Source organism: Acartia tonsa, chromosome 8, assembly GCF_053477335.1.
Source record: "Acartia tonsa isolate MP-2025a chromosome 8, ASM5347733v1, whole genome shotgun sequence".
NCBI lineage: Eukaryota > Metazoa > Arthropoda > Copepoda > Calanoida > Acartiidae > Acartia > Acartia tonsa.
The window spans coordinates 3130802-3152573 of record NC_137267.1 but is presented as its reverse complement, the minus strand read 5'-3'; the positions used below and the strand labels follow the sequence as shown (position 1 = coordinate 3152573).

The 21772-nt window shown below is 33.9% G+C and overlaps 2 protein-coding genes across 5 annotated transcripts in view; both read right to left on the bottom strand.

The window, feature by feature from the left end:
• Positions 1–14738, bottom strand: part of LOC145325811 (CCA tRNA nucleotidyltransferase 1, mitochondrial) — a 15594-nt gene extending 856 nt beyond the window's left edge. For 2 of the 4 annotated variants that reach the window (XM_080168770.1, XM_080168771.1), the window contains exons 1-15: positions 14689–14738; positions 14414–14497; positions 13597–13642; positions 13225–13333; positions 11135–11239; positions 9903–9962; positions 9199–9280; positions 8770–8848; positions 8325–8401; positions 7137–7231; positions 6363–6440; positions 5942–6095; positions 5486–5563; positions 4811–4885; positions 3261–3381 (exon numbers count right to left, since the gene is read on the bottom strand). In XM_080168770.1, the coding sequence (XP_080024896.1) occupies positions 3261–3381; positions 4811–4885; positions 5486–5563; positions 5942–6095; positions 6363–6440; positions 7137–7231; positions 8325–8401; positions 8770–8848; positions 9199–9280; positions 9903–9962; positions 11135–11239; positions 13225–13333; positions 13597–13642; positions 14414–14497; positions 14689–14725 (1280 nt within the window). In that variant the 5' untranslated portion in view covers positions 14726–14738. Of the gene's footprint in view, positions 1–3260; positions 3382–4810; positions 4886–5485; positions 5564–5941; positions 6096–6362; positions 6441–7136; positions 7232–8324; positions 8402–8769; positions 8849–9198; positions 9281–9902; positions 9963–11134; positions 11240–13224; positions 13334–13596; positions 13643–14413; positions 14505–14688 lie in introns of all 4 variants that reach the window. The other 2 variants (XM_080168772.1, XM_080168773.1) reach the window with 2 other exon arrangements.
• Positions 14735–21772, bottom strand: Icmt (isoprenylcysteine carboxylmethyltransferase ste14). Its single transcript, XM_080168775.1, has 8 exons — positions 21654–21772; positions 21193–21291; positions 20396–20461; positions 18839–18943; positions 18090–18191; positions 17535–17662; positions 17017–17072; positions 14735–16263 (listed from the first exon to the last, which is right to left on the bottom strand). Exons 1-8 carry the CDS (start codon positions 21658–21660, stop codon positions 16191–16193), a joined length of 636 nt encoding a protein of 211 aa, XP_080024901.1. The 5' UTR covers positions 21661–21772; the 3' UTR covers positions 14735–16190.

Genomic DNA, 21772 nt, shown 5'->3' with positions numbered 1-21772 from the left:
CAACACATTTTAAATAAGAACATAGTTTCAAGAGTTAAAACCGGTTTAGTTGCGGTTGAAAAGAAGCAGAATCTGACCTGCGATAAAAAAGTATTTTACTTTGAGTTAATTCATAATCTTTTTGAATTTTAGACGATGGAACTTCAACAAGTTAATGATAAAAACCTAACTGCTCCTTCTTACAGGAATTTTAAATAAATCTTAATTTGATACATTTTTGGTTAAATAAGGCATACTGTCATACAAATATTTAACGCAGTATTACACAAAACTTTACTTTTATATTATTAAGCATAGTTTTCGAGGGATAATCTTTGAAATTCCTAAATAATATGAATATTTTAAATAAATTGGTATCCATGTTTTTTATTCCAACGCAAAAATTAACAAAACAAGGATGACAACATCCATAAAAGCGAAGCTCTGAAACGGTAGGACAAACGGACATTAACACTTGTATAATGTCAGAACTGAATAATCAGAATGCGAATGTTTAAGAGTCAAAGCAAAATTGTAAATAAATTTGTTGAAAAACTGCTTTATACAAGATAATGATTATGGACATACTTACATTTTTAGGACTTGATTATAGAGTTGCTTTGCTTATAATATTGTATTTGGTTGTCCCAGGAATCAGTATACCAAAAATCAGACCAATCGGATAATTAGGTCACATACAAATTTGTTGTTTAAAATGTAAAAAAATCAACATGTTTAAAATGGACGTACGGACATTCTGGTAATGATTATAGAGTTGCTACGCTTTGTAACTCGTACCTAACTGTTACAGGAATCACCATGCAAAATTTGAAATCGATAGGACAATTCTAACATAGGCAATTAACGAAAAAAAGCTATTTAAAAAGTAAAAAAAAATCAACTTATTTAAAATGGACGTACGGACATTTTGGTAATGATTATAGAGTTGCTACGCTTTCTAAATCGTACCTAACTACTAAAGGAATCACCATGCAAAATTTGAAATCGATAGGACAATTTTGACATGTCTAAATTAACGAAAAAAGCTAACCGTGACGGACGGACGGACGTACGGACGGACGGACCGACCCTAATTATAGAAAAGCTTCGCTTTTAATAACTAACAATAAACCAGCTACAAATAATGACATCAATTGCATCAAAATAAACAACAACACTTTAACAGATAAACAAAATATTGCAGAAGCAATGAACAAGTTCTACATAAACATAGGTAGGGAACTAGCCGACAACATCAAAACCACTCATGAAGAGCAAGAGAAATACTTAAATGATTTACCTACCAAAAACTCATCTTTTTTATTCAGCAGAATAAACTCTAACACAATTAAAAAAATAGCTATTTCGCTCAAACCGAAAATGTCCAGCGGACCTGATGGTATCCCCACCAAAATCACAAAAATTATCCTAAATACAATACCTGAACAAATTGCATACATAATCAATAATTCTCTTCAAGAAGGTATCTTTCATGACAGACTCAAAAGCAACTGTCATTTCTATCTTCAAAAAAGGCGACAAAACCTCACCAGACAACTACAGACCAATACACCTCATTAACTCACTCTCTAAAGTTGTTGAGAAAGTAGTTGCATACCAACTAAGACGTTATCTTGAATCAAACAACATACTAAACAAAAATCAATTTGGCTTCAGAGCCAAACACAACACAACACATGCAATGTTAAGCATGATCAGCACCCTGGAATACTTCAAAAAGAATAACAAGAAAACATCAGCAATCTTCATTGATCTCTCCAAGGCCTTCGACACAGTACAAATACCCATCTTACTAAAGAAACTTGAAAGCATTGGCATCAAAGGGAAGGAGTTAGTCTGGTTCACAAACTATCTCAAAAACCGCAAAATTAAATGTAAAGTGGGAAACTGTTACTCTGAATACTCTTGTACAACAATAGGAGTCCCACAAGGTTCAATTCTCGGCCCCATCCTATTCATAATCTACATTAATGACTTGCCTAACCATTTAAAAGAATTTATCAGCCTTTTTGCAGATGACACACTAGTTGCCCCTTCCTACAACACTGAAGAGGAACTTGAATCTAAAGCAAACTTAACCCTTAAGGATCTAAAAAAATGGTTCAATCTTAATAAACTAACCCTAAATGCCTCAAAAACTAGAATGATCACCTTCAACACTAACAAAAACATAGACCTTAAAATAGATAACATAAGCATTAAAAAAGTTCACAGCAACAACCCGACAAATGAGTTAAAATCATTCAACTTCCTCGGTTTCACCATTGATGAAAAGCTAGACTTCAAATCTCATTCAAAAACTGTAATTAACAAACTAAACTCAGCCAACCACATTCTCTGGAAACTTAAAAGAATATTGCCCTTAAGGCAAAAAATCTTAATATATAACGCCTTCTTCATTCCCAATCTAACATATGGTTGCGCTATCTGGGCTAACAACAAAGATATTGTAGAGACCATCAGCAAACTACAAAAAAAGGCCATCAGATCTATTAACGGTACAACATCTAAGAGACATAGTGAACCTCTACTAAAAAAACACAATCTTCTCAAATTTAAAGACATAATTGAAATTAACAAATTATCTTAGCACATTCAATTGTTCATAACTACGCTCCAGCTGCACTTCAGGAACACATCCAAAAGGAAATGCCTCATGAAAGATTAAGACGAAACTTACTCAACATCAAATTTGATGGCTCCAATACAAAATCCACAACCAAATACTCCATTCCCCAGTCCTGGAATAATCTCAACAGTGAAATAAAAGAAATTTCATCAATCTCTAAATTCAAAAAAATAATAAAAAAAAATATGCTACAAAATTACTCCAATATTGAAATATGTAGTCTCAACACTTGCAACATATGTAAATAATCAAGATGCATACAGACTCCACTATCTAAATCCAAATTTGACTAATATCCAATCAAAGCTCACCAAAATATAAAAAATCCGGTCAACTCTGGTCCATTACCCTGATCTACACCTTGCTCCCCTGTGCTCACTTGTTCGCTACACCCTTAATCTTATTATCATAACTGAGTTTAGTTGTAAAACCTCTACCAGTACTGACTGTACTAAAAGAGGTGTACTAATCTCTACTATCCTTGTACATTAACCTATTTCGTAACTTATTTTTTATATTATTTTATAATAACTGTATTAACGATAGTAAAAATTTTGAAATACATACATACATACATACATACAAAACATTCAAAATGCAAGAAACTTATTCTTTTTAAAATGTGCTTTGCCTCGAGATCATAGTGTCCAATGGCATCGTGAAGTTGGACAACTTCCATTCCTCCTTGATTTTTGTCAGGACCACAGACATGGCTTTGCCAGGCGGCACGTTGGCCTCTTTTAAATGGTGACCTTAACAGAAAACTCTTATTTGTAAGTTGTGTGTGTGTGTGTAGCCATAGTGTTTGGACCTAAGTAGTCATGGAGTAGGACGAGACACTTTTGTATACTAGCACTAGGGCCAGCTCAAGGTCCACGCTCAAGCACAAGTACTTGACCCGCTGTCTCAAGGGACCTACTCTTTATTACCTCACCATCGCTGAGTATGGCAGGTGTCCCAAATTAAGTGACCGTAATGAATGACGCTCTCCACAGAGGAGGTTGGGTAAGGGTTGTACTGATATTATGTACTTGATTATTGAGTATCCAAACTACCCAATTATCACAACTTACACAACTAAGGGGAAGTTGCGTGAATGAATTGCGACTGAGAAATTCGAGTTGCCAGATGGGGACCTGAACTCGAACTCTCACCACCATAACTCAGTGCGTTACCACTGAGCTACGACGCCCCTTAAAGTTAAATAGATGATGTAGAATACGTGGATATTGTGAGAGTTTCTTACATACCCTGAAAAAATGTTTCTTTTAGCTGGCTGATACTCCCCCTCTCCCCTCTTGACTTCACCCCATCCCCCTGACCATGGAGGAACATATTGAACAAAACTTGAGGACAATATTTCAACATAAATTGATGACAAAAAAATTACCCTGTTACAATATCCACGTATTCTAGATCGCCAGTGTTGCGGATCCGCATTGATTGTATGCGGATCCTCCAAATTTGGTCAGTGCGGATCCGGATCCTTGACTAAAAATAAAATTACCAAATTTTTCAAAAAATATTTATTCTTTAATCTCGAAGTCAAAAATACTTTTAATTTTTAAGTCTGAACCTAAACCTTAAAGATTGGCTCTCATCACGAGAATGTCTGAGATGATGTCCTCCTTTGTAAAATTTGTAAATTTGTAAATTTGTAAGGGAATATTTTATATAAATTTAGGTAGATTTTTCCATATATTTATACCCCAGGATCCGGATCCGCATTTTTTTGCGGATCCGGACCCTTGGGCTCAAAAAATGCGGATCCTTGCGGATCCGGATCCACAACACTGCTAGATCCATTGTGAGTTACCAAAGAAGTAAACTCACACTTGGAGACTGAATATCTAATCTATCCAGCGAATAAAGTAAGTGACGATATAATGTTTATATTTTTACTCAAATTACAAAAAACATCAGAAAATAATAGTTATTTCTCGCATCGTATTATAAACAGCTTTCCGCGGATATAGAATGTACAATTATAAGATTAAAACCTGTTTTTTTAGCCCTGAGTTCTCGAAGGCACGGGCTAAAAAAACTGGTTTTAATGTTATGATTGTACATTTTTATATTTGTAGAAAGCTGGATATAATACGATGGACATAGTTTTTTTTCGTATTGATGAGAACCGGTTCCTATCCACCGGATTCGAATGAATACGAGATAATGTTTTACCTGTCAGTGGAAATTTTGGAGGATCCCATTTTTGAAATCTTTGCAATAGATCTGTTTCTCCTCGGTATTTTAAAACTTCCTGGTGAATGTGTTCATCATTATTATGCTAGAAGAATAAATTGGTTATTTATCGCATCGTATTATAGACAGCTTTCTTTGGATATTAAAATGAACCATTATAAGATTAAAACCAGTTTTGTTAGATCGAGGGGCCTAAGTTCTAGGTTAAAACAACTGTAGGTATTAATTTTGCCATTTTTATGCTATTATTCGTGGAAAATTGTCTGCAATTTGATGTTGACATTATTTATTCAATATGGCTTTGAATCTGTTCTAATGCACCAGTTATTTATCGGTTTCGAAGCCATACTTTAAAAACTATTCAAGTCATTGTGAATGAAATAATAGTTGATGAATAAAGGAATAAGAAAAACCTATCACATTTTCAATATTTGTAGGGGGGTAATTTTTTTTCAAGAGCGTTATACATTGGGATGGTGTTGGTATCCTCCCAAAAAATGGTTTTACAACTTCCCTAGGCCTAAACACAAGACACAGACAAACATCCTGTTACTTTTATGTAACATCAATTTTTAACTAAATTTCTATGCCTCTGATCAACGAGATATCAACAACATCTCTTGTACTATCCGGCTATTTAGTGATTTAATGAACATTCCTGTATAAAGTTTGCAATTTCTTTCGTCTTTCCATCAACATAAAGGTACTGGTAAGGTCTCAACGGATCCTCTGGATATAAACTTTTTTAGAACCTTAAACACATTCATTTCCACATATCTTATGTGGAAATTAAAGCCTCTAAGTAGAACAGCCAAAAGGATAGGTAGGCTGTCTATTAGATGTTACTTAACCTAATATCCTATAGAAGGCGTTCGAGTATTGCATCCCATTAAAAGCGTAAGATAAACTTGGGTTCTCTAGATGATCACTTGAAATCATAGTAGAATCCTGCCCCAATGAGGTGATTTTCTAGTAGAGCAACTCCTGAACACTCAACTTAATGAATCAACCAATCAAAATTTACTAGTCATAAACATTGTTAAGCTAATAGACTAGTATAAAATAAAGATATCTTAATTAGGCATAGTCCATAAAAAAATTGTATTCCTGAATGCGTTTTTTCTTCTCTATGAGCCACAACAAATAGGGCATTATCCCTCTCCGCTCCTGACAGCTTTAACCTCGCCTGCAGCTTCCATACTTCATCCTCATTGGTCAATAGGCCAGCCAATAGCGTAGTAGCCGCCAGGCTCAGCTGCTTTTCCTAATTTTTGGCACAATTTTATTTATTCACAAGAATCTGAAGGGATAAGACAATGGTAGATAAATTGATGTACAATGTACATTCCAAATGATGATACAAAAATGATATTTACGTCTTCTGTAGATGACAATTAGTACTTTAAACTTAATAAAAAAACTAATCAAAAAATAAAAGTTCCTAAAGTTGATAAGCCAACGAATAAGAAAACGTTTTTATAAAACTTTGGGGACAAGAGTAATAAACATCATAATAGGTAAATAAACGTGCCTGTGATAATTTGTAAACTTTATTGAATTCTTCTTGATTTGTATCCGATGGTAATCCAATACGAGGTCCAAGACCGACCTAGAAAATAATAATATTACAACCAAAGGCATTGCTTTAATGTAATAGATAGACCAAGCGACCATGCCCTTGAAACCTCTAGGGGCACTTGAAGTCGACTTGAAGTTGGGGGGAGTCGAACCCTCACCATTTTAAATTTCGTTAAAAAAAAGTATCCTTCGGTACGTAACAAACAAACAGACATCCTGTTACATTTATACAAGGAAAGACTTGGTTCACTTTTATCTTTTTTTACTTTATTTTAAATACTCTAATAGTTAGGTGGGTAAGATCTTCAAAACTGCTTAATTATCAAATTAACAACTTTAAGCTTTGTTTTGATTGGTTGTCTGTTAGGTGTCAATGGCCAACCAACTATAAAACTCATAAATGAACCATTGGGTTAACTATTAATAAATATTATTCATAAAAATTCAAAACAAGAAATACACATCACACACAACATATAATTTTTAGTTATATATCGCATCCTATTATAGACAGCTTTTCGCGGATATTAACAGGGAAATTTATAAAAAATCAAACCAGAAGACCTTGGTTAACAAAAATGGTTTTAATTTCATTATCTTTTTAATATTCATGGGAAATTGTCTGTAATACAATGCTATACATGAATTTCAAGTATGGATGAGAAGCCGGTTCTAATCCACCGGATTTTAATCGGTTTCGAAGCCATTCTGAAAAATACATTTTTACCTCTATCATTTTCAAAGTAAGTTCCCCGGCATAATTTCCCACCAAAATCTTTTTCCACTCGCTCCATATCCTTTCTCCAGATACAATGTCTAACCCTGTGGAAAAAAGATTTTTTATTGAAGGGATTTTATTATTACTATTATCTCGTAAGGGCGGGGATTCTCCTTCGATTTAAGTTGTCATCTAGGGAATCTAGAGCATCATCCACGTGTAATGGGATGCGATACTCTAACACCCAGGGATATTGGGTTAAGTAACATCCATCAGACAATCAACCTTTTGATTGCACGACCTTTGTCTGAGAAGTCCTAACTGTGCATGGAAATTAGTTACGCCTGTTCATGACAATTTTACAATGTTATTTTTATCGGAGGGGGGGCGAGGGGGTGCATTTGGCACTAGGTACACTAGTCTTTTAATAACGTTTACTTTTTTGTTGGCTTAACAACTTTGGGGACTATTATTGAATTTTGATTCTTTGAATTGTTGGTTCATTTAGTGTCCATTGGTCCAAACATTTTTACTATGATTTGTTATCTATAGAAGGGGTATTTTGGTGTATCATCATTGAGGATCATTGATTTATCCGCAATTATCTTATCCCTTTAGATCCCTGCATTTATATACTATTGTGAATAAACCCTTCTTTAAGTAAGAAAACGTTTCGGGGGTACTTGAATTTTTCAGCTGCCACTCATTCAAGACGACTGGATATTTTTATATTTCTTTATAACTAGAACTAGCGGATTCGCCCCTAGCCTCTAGGGGCTTTGCCAGATGCAACCACTTATTTCGAACATATGCAAAAAAACAACCAAAAAAACATATTTTGGTGCGGCGAACCATAATTTCATGGGTTATCCATAATGCTTTCTTTTCAATCTTTTAATCAATTTTTTGGGGGGAGAGGGGGGAGGCGGCAGGTGTCCCACCCACCAATAAAATAGCTTAAAACCACCACAGGACCAGTAATATGTTCCCTGAAGAGTAGAGCCCATTTGGTTCAGCGGTTACCGAGATCTTAAGCTTCAGACGGACAGAAAGACAACGTTCTACTTTGTATTATAGATATCTGCTCAATAACTCACTTTGTCTACCAACAGTTTTTTTGTGCTTAGCTACTTTTGAATGTTGATCATCCTTGTTTATCGTATAATACCCATTTTGATTCTATTTTTGAAAGAATACCTTGAACATTATCTCTGATAGCGTCAATGGTATCTTGGCAGTGATTATCAGCACTGTCCGCTATTCTTCCATAAAACCTGCACAAATATATCATTATATTTTAAGTAACAGGATGTGTATCTGTCCGAAGGATCTCTCTTACCGCTGAACCTATATGGTTCTTCTTTACAGTGAAGCTTCTCATAAGTCCTGGGAAGATTTATAATTATTTAAGTGAAGCGTAACACGATCCTTTCAAGAGCCATTACACTAGAAAAAAATTACCTCCTAAAATATTTCAAGATAATCCTCTTGTATTCTTGTTAAAGGATTATTACATACCCAAAATATCTGAGAATTCTAAGATAATCCTCTTATATTCTTGTTACAGGATTATTACCTACCTAAAATATGAGAGAATTCTGAGATAATCCTCTTGTATTATTGTTACAGGATTATTACCTACCTAAAATATCTGAGAATTCTAAGATAATCCTCTTGTATTCTTGTTACAGGATTTCCAACAAATTTTACAACCCTGTTCTAAACATAATATATTCACAATTTGTAGGTTCCAGGAAAAACGCAGGAGTGACAAACGTCGGAGTGGACAAACCCAGAAGTGTCTCAAATAGTATGTAAATAAAGTATTTTTATACAGATCAAGATATGAATATACAAATAAGCCCCCCGCAGGGGTTAGGCATTTAAAAACCCACAAGTTGGTCAGGTTAGTTTGAGTGTCATCTCCGACGTTTGTCCTATGACCCAATATAGTTGGACTTCCCATCACTTCTGGGACAAACCCCCGAGAGGCTAGGAACGAAGCCACACGTTTTAAAGCTTAAAATCTATTTAAAATCCGGTTACTGATTGATATGTGATATACATTCCTTAAGATCTTCTTCCCCTCCGAAATAATCATACAACGTACCATCTAACCCAAGGAACATAGAATTTATGGTTAAATCTCTCCTAAAAACAATTTTAATCCATTAGATTAATTGGGCCCTATTTACATCATGGTTTATAAATACAAATATAACAACATCCACAGAAGATTGCTGCAAAGTATACCAAAGAGGGGTTATAAAAAGAGAAAATCCTTATAATAAAGTACAAAATAAAGTACCAAAGGATCTCGCTAACCACTCAACCGATAAGATTCTACTTTACAGGGGAGCTTCTTATAGGCCCCTCTCAACCCTCAAGTGTCCATAGAGGCCTCTAGACGCGTATTCCCTAGTAACTAATAAAGAATGACAAAACCTTTATATTTAATACATTAATACATATACACATTTTTACCTACAAACATTAGGTACTATACTTTTGAATCACGCCTGGACATAAAAATTATATATTGGAATATGGATGCTCTTTGGCAATAGGAATCTCCACAAAAAAAAAATCAGTACTCTATCTTAAATACCTATTACAAATATTTTAAAAAGCGTTGCGAAATGACAGGACAGAAAAAGTTAAAAATAGAGTAGCTTCCCTACTAACAAGAAAAATAAGCGATTGGGTCAATAGCAGCAAAGACTTTTGCATGAATAAGGCGTTTTTTGGCTGTTGTAGTAAATGGATTAAATTCCTGTTTGCGTCAATCTGCCAATCTTTGGTAAACTCCACTTCAGCTCTCCGCCCATCTGTTACCTTAATCGATATATTAATTTACTAGCGGCTACGCCCCTAGAGGCCTCTAGGTGCACTTGAGGTTGGGGGAGTCGAATTTGATAACCCAATTTCTTATTTTAGATTTCAAAAGAATCATTTTAGTTAAAAAAAAATTTTTTTTTTTTTTGGGGGGGGGGTATTTTTAATTTTTAGGGGGGTTGGGGGTGTTCCACCCCCAAAGAAAATAGTTATAAACCTTCCCGGGACCTATGAGAGGCTACCCTGTTAAGGAGAACCCGATCGGTTCAGCGATTAGCGAGATCCTTCAGTACAAACAGACAAACATCCTGTTACTTTAGTATAAGGATTACTTTGATGTTGCACCAGATTTTCCTGTACTCTGATAAAGTGATGCTCGCAGCTGAAAAAATAACCCCCCCCCCTCTTTTGGGATGTATCACCTGATCAATAAAAGAGCAGACAAATTTTCCCCTGTTAATATAAACAATAAACATATATGTCCACATATATCCTATATCCATTGCAACCAGGGTGTCGGAGCCGTATAATTTTGATGCGGCTCCGGCTCCTACCGTAAAATTAATATATCATTTTTGTTCATTATTGAATTTGATAAAATGAAATAAATACCTAATATCAAATATTTTGCTTTTATTTGATTAAAGCTATATAAAAGAAGAAGGATGTGTGTCTATTTGTTAAGTAACATTAGTTTTTCAGTTTATTTAATTATAATATTACTTTAAAAAATCATTTTTAGCTAATCTGGAGCCGTTTTTAACGAAATATACGGCTCCGGCTCCATCAAAAATGTTGCTGCTCCCGGCTCCGGCTCCGAAACACTGATTGCAACAATGCAATGTAGTTCTTGTGCTGTCTGTAGTGTTCTCATGTACAGGGATACTGACCCTTTTTATATGAAGTGAATTGACCTTTAGAATGAGAGTACTTTCTTACAATTACTTAAAACTTGCCAAGTGTTGCCCCACTTCAAATCTTATAGAAAGTTGAAAATGTATAAATTGAAACTTAAGTTATTTCTGGTAGCTTTACTGGTATAAGGGTCACGTTTTTAACATATAAAATAAGTAAAAAAGTAGGTATACCTTCGTTGACAAAAAATCGGTTTCATTTTGGACAAAGAAAATTAGGTACCTAATAAAGAAACGCATATCATATTTTTTAAGTACCTTGTCAATTCTTAGTGTAGTAACTTCAAAATTGACTGTGTCATTGATTCTAGCTGTTATTGTTCCATGCTTTTCACCTAGCGCGTTTATCATGCGGATATTTTCCTAAAATAAGAATAAAGATATTATATTTAAATAAGGAAGGATATTAAAATTAAAAGTTTTAAGATTAAAGCCAGTTATGTTAAATCTGAGCGGCCGAAGGCACAGGTTAACAGAACTGGTATTAAATTTATGGCTCAATACCAGCTGAGTATCCACGAACTCCCCAATAGTAGCTGAGTCTCCACGCATATTTCCCAAGAGTAGTTGAATATCCACACTTTTCCCCTATGGTAGTTGAATATCCACAATAGTTTCCTATTGGTATTTTCTTTAAATCCTTTCATAATGCTGATTCCCATGACAATAAAGTACATTAATGCTAGCAATTCGCACCTATCATTTAACTTTAATACAGATTTACAAGCAAATATTAAAACATCTATAAAAGCAAAGCTCTGAAATAAAAGGACATACGAACATTAACAGAATAAAAATGCATAAAATCATTGTAATTATAGTAAATTTGTTGCAAAACTGCTGAAGTATATGCTACTATTTAAGGACATACTGACATTTTAGGACTTGATTATTGAGATGCTTCGCTTATAACATTGTTCCTTATTGTAATAAGAATCAGTATTCCATAAATCAGATGCATAGAATAATTTTAACATACAACAAGGATGACAACATTCATAAAAGCGAAGCACTGAAACGGTAGGAAACACAGACATCAACTATTGTTTAGTGTCAGAACAGAATATAATATAAATGTATAAGAGTCGAAGCAAAATTGTAAGTAAATTTGTTGAAAAATTTCTTTATACAGAATAATGTTTATGGACATACTTACATTTTTATGACTTTATTATAGAGTTGCTTTGCTTATAATATTGTACTTTGCTGTCCCTGGAATCAGTTTACCAAAAATCATACCAATCGGATAATTAGATCACATAAAAATTTGTACTTAAAAAGTAAAAAAAAATCTACATGTTTAAAATGGACGTATGGACATTCTGATAATGATTATAAAGTTGCTACGATTTCTGAATCGTACCTAACTACTACAGGAATAACCATGCAAAGTTTGAAATTAGTAGAACAATTCTAACATGCCTAAATTAAAGCTATCCGTTACGGAAGGACGGATGTACGGACGGACCGACCCTAATTATAGAAAAGTTTCGCTTTTAAAAATTTGTTGTCAAAAAGGTAAAAAACAGCTTGTTTTAAATGGACATTATAGAATTGCTGCGACTTCTATGTCGTACCTAACTGTTACAGGAATCAGCATTTAAAGTTTTAAATCTATAGTACAATTCTAATCCGTTTAAACTAACAAAAAGAGCTAACCATTACGGACCAACCGACGTAGAAAAGCTTTGCTTAAAAAAACGTGAATAATGAATGATAATTAGTTATTTAAGGGAAAAAAATATTTATCGACATTACCTGCTAAATTCATTTTTACTTATATAAATGATGCGCTACTAATATAAGTTAATTCTATAAGATTTTATATCAAAACCTTTATTACAAAATCCAAAATAATTATTTTAAAACTTTTTTCCCCCCAATGGTAGCTGAATATCCACACATTTTCCCAATGGTAGCTGAGTATCCAAAAATGACCCCAATTGTAACTGAATATCCACGTGGATACTCAGCTGGTATTGAGCCAAATTTATGATTATCTATTGTGGTATTGATAGAACATTGTCTTTAATATTATACATGATTTAAATTATTAGTAAAGGTGACAACAGGGGTGTATATTCTACATAGGATCCCCGGCTCAGGGGGGGGGGGATTAAAATAAGTGGTAGGAGGGATAAAATAAAAAAAATATAGAGTTCTTTAAATATTTTTCCCCCCTCTTAGTGAGAAAAAACATGGGGGGAAAAAAATAAAATTTTTGTAGCCGGGGAAAAAAATAAATCTTGTGCAGAATATACATCCCTGGATGACAACCGGTTAACGCTTCTTCTCCAGCGGATATTAACCGGTTTCGAAGCCATACAGTGAAAACAAAAAGTTTTTACCTTGGTGAACATATCCTTCATTTGATCAGGCGTGGCTGTCGTAGCAAAGTCAACATCAGCTGGAGATTTGCCCATTAAAAGATCACGAACGGCTCCCCCAGCGATTCTGTTCAGTTACACGTTTTTCTAGTATGTTTACAACTAACATTTGCGCCCCTAGAATCTATGAGGTCTGCAATCAAAGGGGGTGGTAGGAGGCTAAAAAGCACCTATAAAAGTCCCTAAAATGGAGATTTCTATCGGTCCTGTGATTTTAGAGATCTTGAACGACAGACAAAAAAAACTCACAACCTACTTTATACATTAGGATAGTAATAGTAATCTTAAACCACAAATCTGCCAGTAGGACAAAAAAATATAATAACGTTCCTGATTTCAAATCCATTTTTGTTGAATATTTCAGATAATTGGTTAAGTTCTAGGATTTTATTTGATCAGATCTTGTTTTAATATTTCATAAGTTTCCTTTACAGGTCACTATCAGGGAGGGAGGGGACATTGCGCTGTTTATTTCATTAGAAGTTTTATATTCGTTTGCTATACAACTTTGGGGACTTTAATTGAAAATTGATTGGTTGTTTCATAAAGCTAAGTGTCCAAACGTTCCAACCACTAATTATAATCTACAGAGGGGGTAATTTTATGTGTCATAATTGGAAATAAACATCAATTTATCGGCCATTGTCTTATCCCTGTATTACCCTGGCTCACTATACCCTTTATTTCTTCTGGATAAAATCTTAAAAGAATTGCGTCAGAAATACAATACTAAAAAACAACTATAAAGGATTCAGTGGTTAGCGAGATGCTTAGCTTTAGACAAGACACACATACATCCTTTCACTTTTAGATGATAAACTAGCTGCTACGCCCCTAGAGCCCTCTAGTAGCACTTTCAATGTTTTCTTTTATATTTAAAATATGTCTATGTTGCGTTTGACGTTTATGTTTGCGTTGAACTCTTTCTAAAATCGAGAACGTAAAAAAAAATTTCGACTTTTTGTGATTTCTCTTGGGAGGGTGGTGGTACCCTCCCCCAAAATAGTTAAAAACCTTTCCGAGATATATGAGAATCTATCCTATTAAGGAGAACTCGATCGGTTCAGCGGTTAGTGAGATCCTTCGGTACAGACACACAGACAAACAAACATCCTGTTACTTTAGTATAAGGATAGATCTAATAAAATGCCTGGAGTCAGCACGTCCTTGAAGTAAGGTGAATTTATTTTCGACATTGTTAAAGTTCTGCTTGTAATTCTAAACTGTCTAGTTCCTCAATCAATAGAACACAGATAAAAATAAGTGAATAGAAACAAATAGATAATCGAAAACAAGGATGACAACATCCATAAACAGCAAAACATAACCAATTGCGGATGGACCAACGGATCAAGAGCTCTGCTGTCATTTTTATCATCGGATTGTAAAATCTAAAGCAATTTATTTATCTGTGTTACATCATACCTAAAAATTCTAGAGACTTTAAAACATTCTTTATCATTATTCTCTGTCTGAAATAGGTTAATATTGATAAATTAATAGGTTAAACAGTTATATAAATACACATTACATATACAGGATAAATCTATCTTATAAACTGACAAGGTTTTAAATAGTATCTATGTCGTGTCGGTAAGTATTAGTTTTTAGTTATATAATTAAAAAGTTAATTCTCACTTTAGAAAAAATATGGCGATTTGATTATGGCTGAAATAAACATTCATTCTTTATTTTTTCTTAATTTTCTTTTAAAAAATTAACATTAAAACGACAAAATTACAAACCAGTAGTGAACCGTAATGAAAAAGGTCTAAATCTATTTTTGGTCATTGCTATTTGAGGTTTGCGAGGTTATTATTGGATTATAAATTTTCCAGTATGGCTTCGAAAACGTTTAATATACGCTGGATTGGAACGGATTCTGAGCCATACTAAAAAAACAAGTATCATATTGAATTACAAATATATAATAATATACAAATATTATACATCTAATGAGATCATAACACATTTGATTGTGCTTTTACAATGAAGAAACTACATGTTTTAATCAAGACTTAAAAGATATTCTCAAATTAAATACCTACCTATCCAAATTTAACAATTACATTTTGACAAACAAAAGCAATAGCCAGCTGCCAGTCCAAATTAAAATTGGATAATCCAAAGCCGAAACCAGTGCAGCAAAACTTCCGCCGCCGTTAAAATTCTCATTGATTAGTGATTTTGGATGCTGGCAGCAACTTATGCAAAAACAAAAAATATCAAAACAACATTTGGGGAAAAAAAAATAAAAGAGAACATTTTTGAATTATTAATATGCATATATCAGTCGTTGCACTGGAAATAAAAATTCTACATCACAGTTCCGAAACCGATCCCTTTCCGCTGGAATAGAATCGGTTCCTGACTATACAGTGAAATCATGTATCGGTTTGTATTATAGATAATTTTCCACGAAAAATAAAATCATAGAAATAATACCTTCTTCAGTTGTACAGGCGGAAGCCATAAAATAAAAGTTGAAATAAAAAATTAATTTTTTATTTATTAGCGAAAAACTCTCTATTATAAAGCAATAATTAACTAGCATTTCACAAAGAATCCAATTAAAAAATCTCTATGAAAAAATATGAATTAGCAGAAATTACCTACCCACTATAACGAAAATGAAAACAAAGGTTTGTTTTGGGTTGACCCTGTGGACATAATATCATATTATCCGTTAGGGTTTTTTTGTCTGAAGCTTAAGATCTCAATAACTACTAAACTGATTGGGTTCTCTATTTTAGGTAAGCATCACATAGGTTCCGTGATGGTTTAAGGCTATTTCATTTTCAGATTTAAGCATTGGGATGGTTTAAGCTATTTTTCTAGCCCATTTCTGTCCCTTTGAATATAGAGCCTCTACATGCTAATGACGCAACTGCTAGTAAATAAACAAATTAATACTTTTGCAGTGAGTCTTATGATGATTTTCTGACAAGTGTATATCCAGCAATAAATGGTATTCCAGTTCCAACCTCAGATTGATATTTCCTGAAATATTTTAATAGTTTACAGGCTGATTATCTTTCATCCTTTCATCTTTGAACACAAAAATCTCTTGAAACAACGGGAATTTATTTCTAATACTAATCTAAAAGTATTTAGAAAATCGAACCAAAAACATTAAAGATATGGGGTAATATATGAAAAATAAAATATAAACAGGGGTGTATATTCTGCACAAGATCTATTTTTCCCCTGCTGCAAATTTTTTTTCTTCCCTACTGTTTTTTTCAAGCAAGGTAAGGGTAAAATTAAAATAAATTTCAAAACTCTTTATTTAATTTATATTATCCCCCCTCCCATACATTATTTTAGTTTTTTTTCACCAAGGATGAGAGAAAAATGGAATAAATGTTTTCATTTCTCTTAATTTTTTCCCCCCCCAACAACATATTTTTATTTTTTTTTACACTCCCTCCCTCAGCAGGGTCAATTTTAAAAATATACACCCCTGAATATAAAAGTAGCTAAAAACCTGCCTTAATGCAGTCCAACCGCCATGTATGTATTTGATTTGATTATGCTCCATATTGAATGGAATGTTGACAAGAAGTTTCAGCCTTCTATCTTTTACAGGAGCCGAGAAAATTACATTTACCCAAAAAACGTTCCACACATACAGATAGTTATTTCAAATTATGGAGTAGCTTCGCTTCTAAAAATATATATTAGTATGCTAAATATATGAGACCATTTAATGAATCAAGAGTGAACTGAAACTATTTTTCTAAAAATATTTACCTATAATCTTGTCCAAAGAAGTAGAGTAGATTTTGTTCTTCGACTTCTATTCGGAACTAAAATAAAAAGTTGTACATTTTTCCACTTAATAAAATGACAATCATAGAGTAACAGCGCTTTTAATATTTTAAAACATAATAAAATATTTATAACTCGAATTGAGAAAAGCGTAGCTTTTAAACATTAAATATTAGAACTAACGCAGGGAAAAACAATTTAAGGATATATTAAGTCTCTACTCTTAGGAATTTAAAGAGATAAGACAATTGGCGATAAATTGATATACCTACAAGTACATCCCCAATGAGGATACACAACATTACTCCTTGTGTAGATTAAAATTAGTAATTGAAACGTTTGAACACTCAACTTAATGAGCCAACCAATAAAAAATTCACTTAAGTCTCTCCAAGTTAAGCAAACAAATAAGAAAACGTTATAATGAAACATTGGGGAATAGTGTAATAAACAACCCATTGTCCCCCCTCTATCTGATCTACTCTCTGGATAGTTCTTACCTTAAAGAACATATGAGTAACATATGTATAGGCCAGCAGACAGATAGGATTGATGAGTATTATTTGAGTCCCAAGGGTCCACAGGAACCAGCCCACATAAGAGGGATGACGGCATAAGGAGTACACACCTATAAAGCATAAATATCAGGGATCAAAAGGGATAAGACAATTGCTAATAAATTGATATACATTGTACATCCCCAATAATGATACAAAAAATTACCCCTTCTGTAAATTTATATTAGTGGTTGAAACGTTTGAACACTCAACTTAAGGAGCCACCCAATCAAAATTCACTAAAGTTCCCAAAGTTGTTAAGCAAACGAATAATAAAATGTTAATATAAAACTTTGGGAACCAGTGTAACTAACAGCCAATTGTCCCCTCTCTCTCTCTATGATATCAAAGCTAAATAAACAAAACAATAATCTAATTGAAAAAGTTACAATTAAAGAAAAAATGTTTATTAGCATAAATTCCAAGAGAACCCTGACTACTGATATACAAAAATAAAGAAACTATGGCTACACACATATTAAATAATTAAATTTTCACCTGAAGTGACTAAAACATGATCCTCGGCCTTCCTGTCCTGGACAAGATGATTGAAATTTCTGCCAGCGTGAAACATGGCCAGCTTCCGCACTATTTCACCCACTAAAAAGCATTACTGTTTCCGCGGATAGTAAAATGAAAAATGATAGAATTTTTAAAAAGTTTTTTTGGCCCTCAGGGGCCAAAGTCCCGGGCCAATAAAACAGGAATGACAGACGATCATCTAATAATGATTACCTACAAATTATTGAATCTGTATGTTAAAATTGAAGACAGTAACAGAGTTTAAAGAGATATGATAGTTGGACGGACGGACCCTAGTTATATATTAGAATAGCTATGCTATGATAACCCTATTACCTAATGGGTTAGGGATTCTCCTTCGATTTCAAGTGATCTAGAGAACCTAAAGGCATCATCCGCTTGTAATGGGATGCAATACTCTTGAGTCTTAACGCCAACTGCCCATGGTGGATAAAAGGTTAAGTAATAGACAACCAACCCTTTGATTAAATGATCTTTATCTAAGAAGTCCTAACTGTGCATGATAATTGGTTGCGCCTGTTTTTGGGCCAAGGCACTCTCCCTGCTTTAACTATTTATGTCGCGCACCTGACATAGCAGCAGTGGGAAAGATTTTTAACGTCTTAAGTTATGAATCGGTGTCGAGTCGAGATTTAAACCTATCACCTCCCCGACGACGAGCGGATTCGCTATGCGTTGAGCAATGCTACTTTAAAAATGCTTACCTATGCACACTGCCAACCCAGCCATAGATATAATCGTATGCTGCTTGAGACTGGGTACAAAGTATAGTAACAGCCCATGCTCTATCCAGCTTGATACAGCCGCAACTATAATAGTATAGTAACAAGTAACAACACATGTTCTATCCAGCTTGATAAAGCCGCAACTATAATAGTTAATTATCATATCGTATTATAGACATCTCTCCGCGGACATTCAAATGAAAATTTACAAGATTAAACCTGTTTTGTTAACCCCACCAGTAGGGCTAAAAGCCCAGTACTAACAAAACTGGTATAGATTTTACGATTTTTATATTAATATTCGTGGAAAATTGACTGTAATACGATGCTATACATGATTTTTCAATATTTTTTAGAATCTATCCTCACGGGATTACAACCTCTGCAGGCAAACGGACCGGCGCGGCGTTGATACAAAAAAACCTAATCCAAAGAAAGGCCTGATTACAAAAGACTTAAATGACATAAGCCCTAATCCTACAAAAGACTTAAAGGGGGGGTTTTTAATGCAACCATCTCGTAATCAGTGATTAAATGGCACTTAGAATTCGAATTTCTATCTAAAAGGGGGGGGGGGGGGGGGCGAAGGTGACACTTTTTGAAACCAAAACTAAAAGTCAAAGGAACTCAACTAATAAAGAGTTACAGGTCTGACATTTTGCATGGCAGTTGCTTTATAGGGGTACAATATGGAACTGTAAAGAAACGGCGGCGCAACCGCCGAAAACCGCCGAGAAAAGGCAACAAAAATTACGGCGGGAAACGGTGGTTTTCAGCGGTTGCGCCGCCGTTTCTTCACAGTTCCATATTGTACCCCTATAAAGCAACTGCCATGCAAAATCTCAGACCTGTAACCCTTTTTTTAGTTGAGTTCCTTTGTTGACTCTTAGTTTTGGTTTCAAAAAGTGTCACTTTCGCCCCCCCCCCCTTTGTCATGGGTAATCCTTGGTAGGTCTATTTTCCCTAAATCGAACAAAAAGTTGGAAAAGTAACGGCTGGCGGCTCAGCCGTTTAGCCGTTTTTTTTTTGCCAATTTTCAGGGCAAATTCATCATTAATTACGTAGGAATCAACTTTTTAAAACATATTTTTGGTTTAATTCATGTTAAATGATAGCAATAACCAATTTTAAAATTTCTAGTACCAACTGCTACCGTCTAGAACCGTTTGATAAGGTTTTTAAGTGAGAAAAAGTATTATGTGAAGATAGGTTTCGTGACTTTTTTGCTCTTAAGATAGTAATAAAATGGCAAAACAGCTGAGCCGCCAGCCGTTAGCCGTTACTTTTCCAACTTTTTGTTCAATTTAGGGAAAATAGACCTACCAAGGATTATTTATGCAAAATTTCTGATCGAAATTCGAATTCTAAGTGCTATTTAATCATCGATTACGAGATGGTTGCATTAAACCCCCCCCCCCCTTTGAAAAGCAATAAGACAATTCTTACATGCCTAAATTAACAAAAGAGCTAACCGTCGTTTGACGGACATACCGACCCTAATTATAGAAAAGATTCTCTGTAAAAATATCTATGTACCTGCATAAGCGACACTGTGGTTTACCATGTAGGAATCAAAGGAAAGATTTTGTGGATTTGTCAGACCTTAACAAACAATTTAATTAAGGTTTAAGGAGGTTTATTATATTACATTATGTAACATCTCAAACTTTTTCAATTTAAAATTTTTTTCAAAATATTACCTATTTTGACAACTTTTGAAAAACAAGGTTTTAGTCTTATTGTTTTGAATCAAGGATGACAACATCCATAATTAGCGAAGCGAAAGTGACCTTTTTCGCACACTCGGACATTTTTCAGTGTAGATTATAAAATGTTTGCTATCATTAATTTGAAAAGCTTTCAAATGCTAACAAGAAAAAATTGAAAATCTAAGAATCGATCTGGCACTCCAACCAAAAAGCTAATCTTTATGAAACTTGGTGGAAATATGTAAAATGTGAACTTATTTAATTTCTGGAAATTTCCCTTGAGTTGGAGCCGAGAAAATCATGTTTCCCCCTTAGCTTTACGGACGGACTGACTGACGGACGGCCAGAGAGACAAAGATAATTATTTAGTAGCTTCGCTACTAAAATAATAAAACGTTCTTTTATACGACAAACAAAAGTATATCCATATGTAACGCAGATTAACTATTTATGAGGTATTATCAATAAATCAATAATAGTGACTTATTCGTTTGCTTAATCATATACTTGAATTATTTAATTTTTAAAAACCTTTAAAAAAAACAATTTTTGTTGCTTTTGGACGACGTACGACAATCTCTAGTTTTATAGTAGCACTGCTATTTTAAAAATAAATATTTGAACCTGTTACAAGAAATTCAGAGAAATGAAAGAAGGCCAGCACAGTAAAATAAATTCCCAGAGAATGTTCAGAATTTAGTAATCCCAATAAAACTACAAAACCTGCAAAAGTAAATATAATACCTATATATGCAAAAATGGTTAAATTAAAAAAAAATAACATTTAATCATATAAAAGTAACCGTGTAACGGTATGTCTGTGAACCGAAGGATCATGCTAACCGCTGATAAGGTTCTCTTTAAAAAGTAAAGCTTCTCATAAGTCCTGGGAAGGTTTCTTTTTATTTTGGGGAGGGTACATCCATTCTCCCAAGAAAAATTCGTTCAAAAAATTTACCGTCTGCCCCCATGTTTTTTTTGTTTTAATTAAAAAAGGAGGGTCCTCCCTCTTTCGTCAAGTGTCCCTCGAGGCCTCAAGCCATAAACCATATAAAACTTGTGAGGTAAAAAAAATTGAAACTTACCTAACATAAAGCCAGTAGCTGATATTCGTAGCTTGTCAAAACTAGTTAATAAGTTGCTATTTAGTTTATTTTAATTTTAAGCTGATAAGGTAGAGCATTTATAATATGGCTTATAAAAA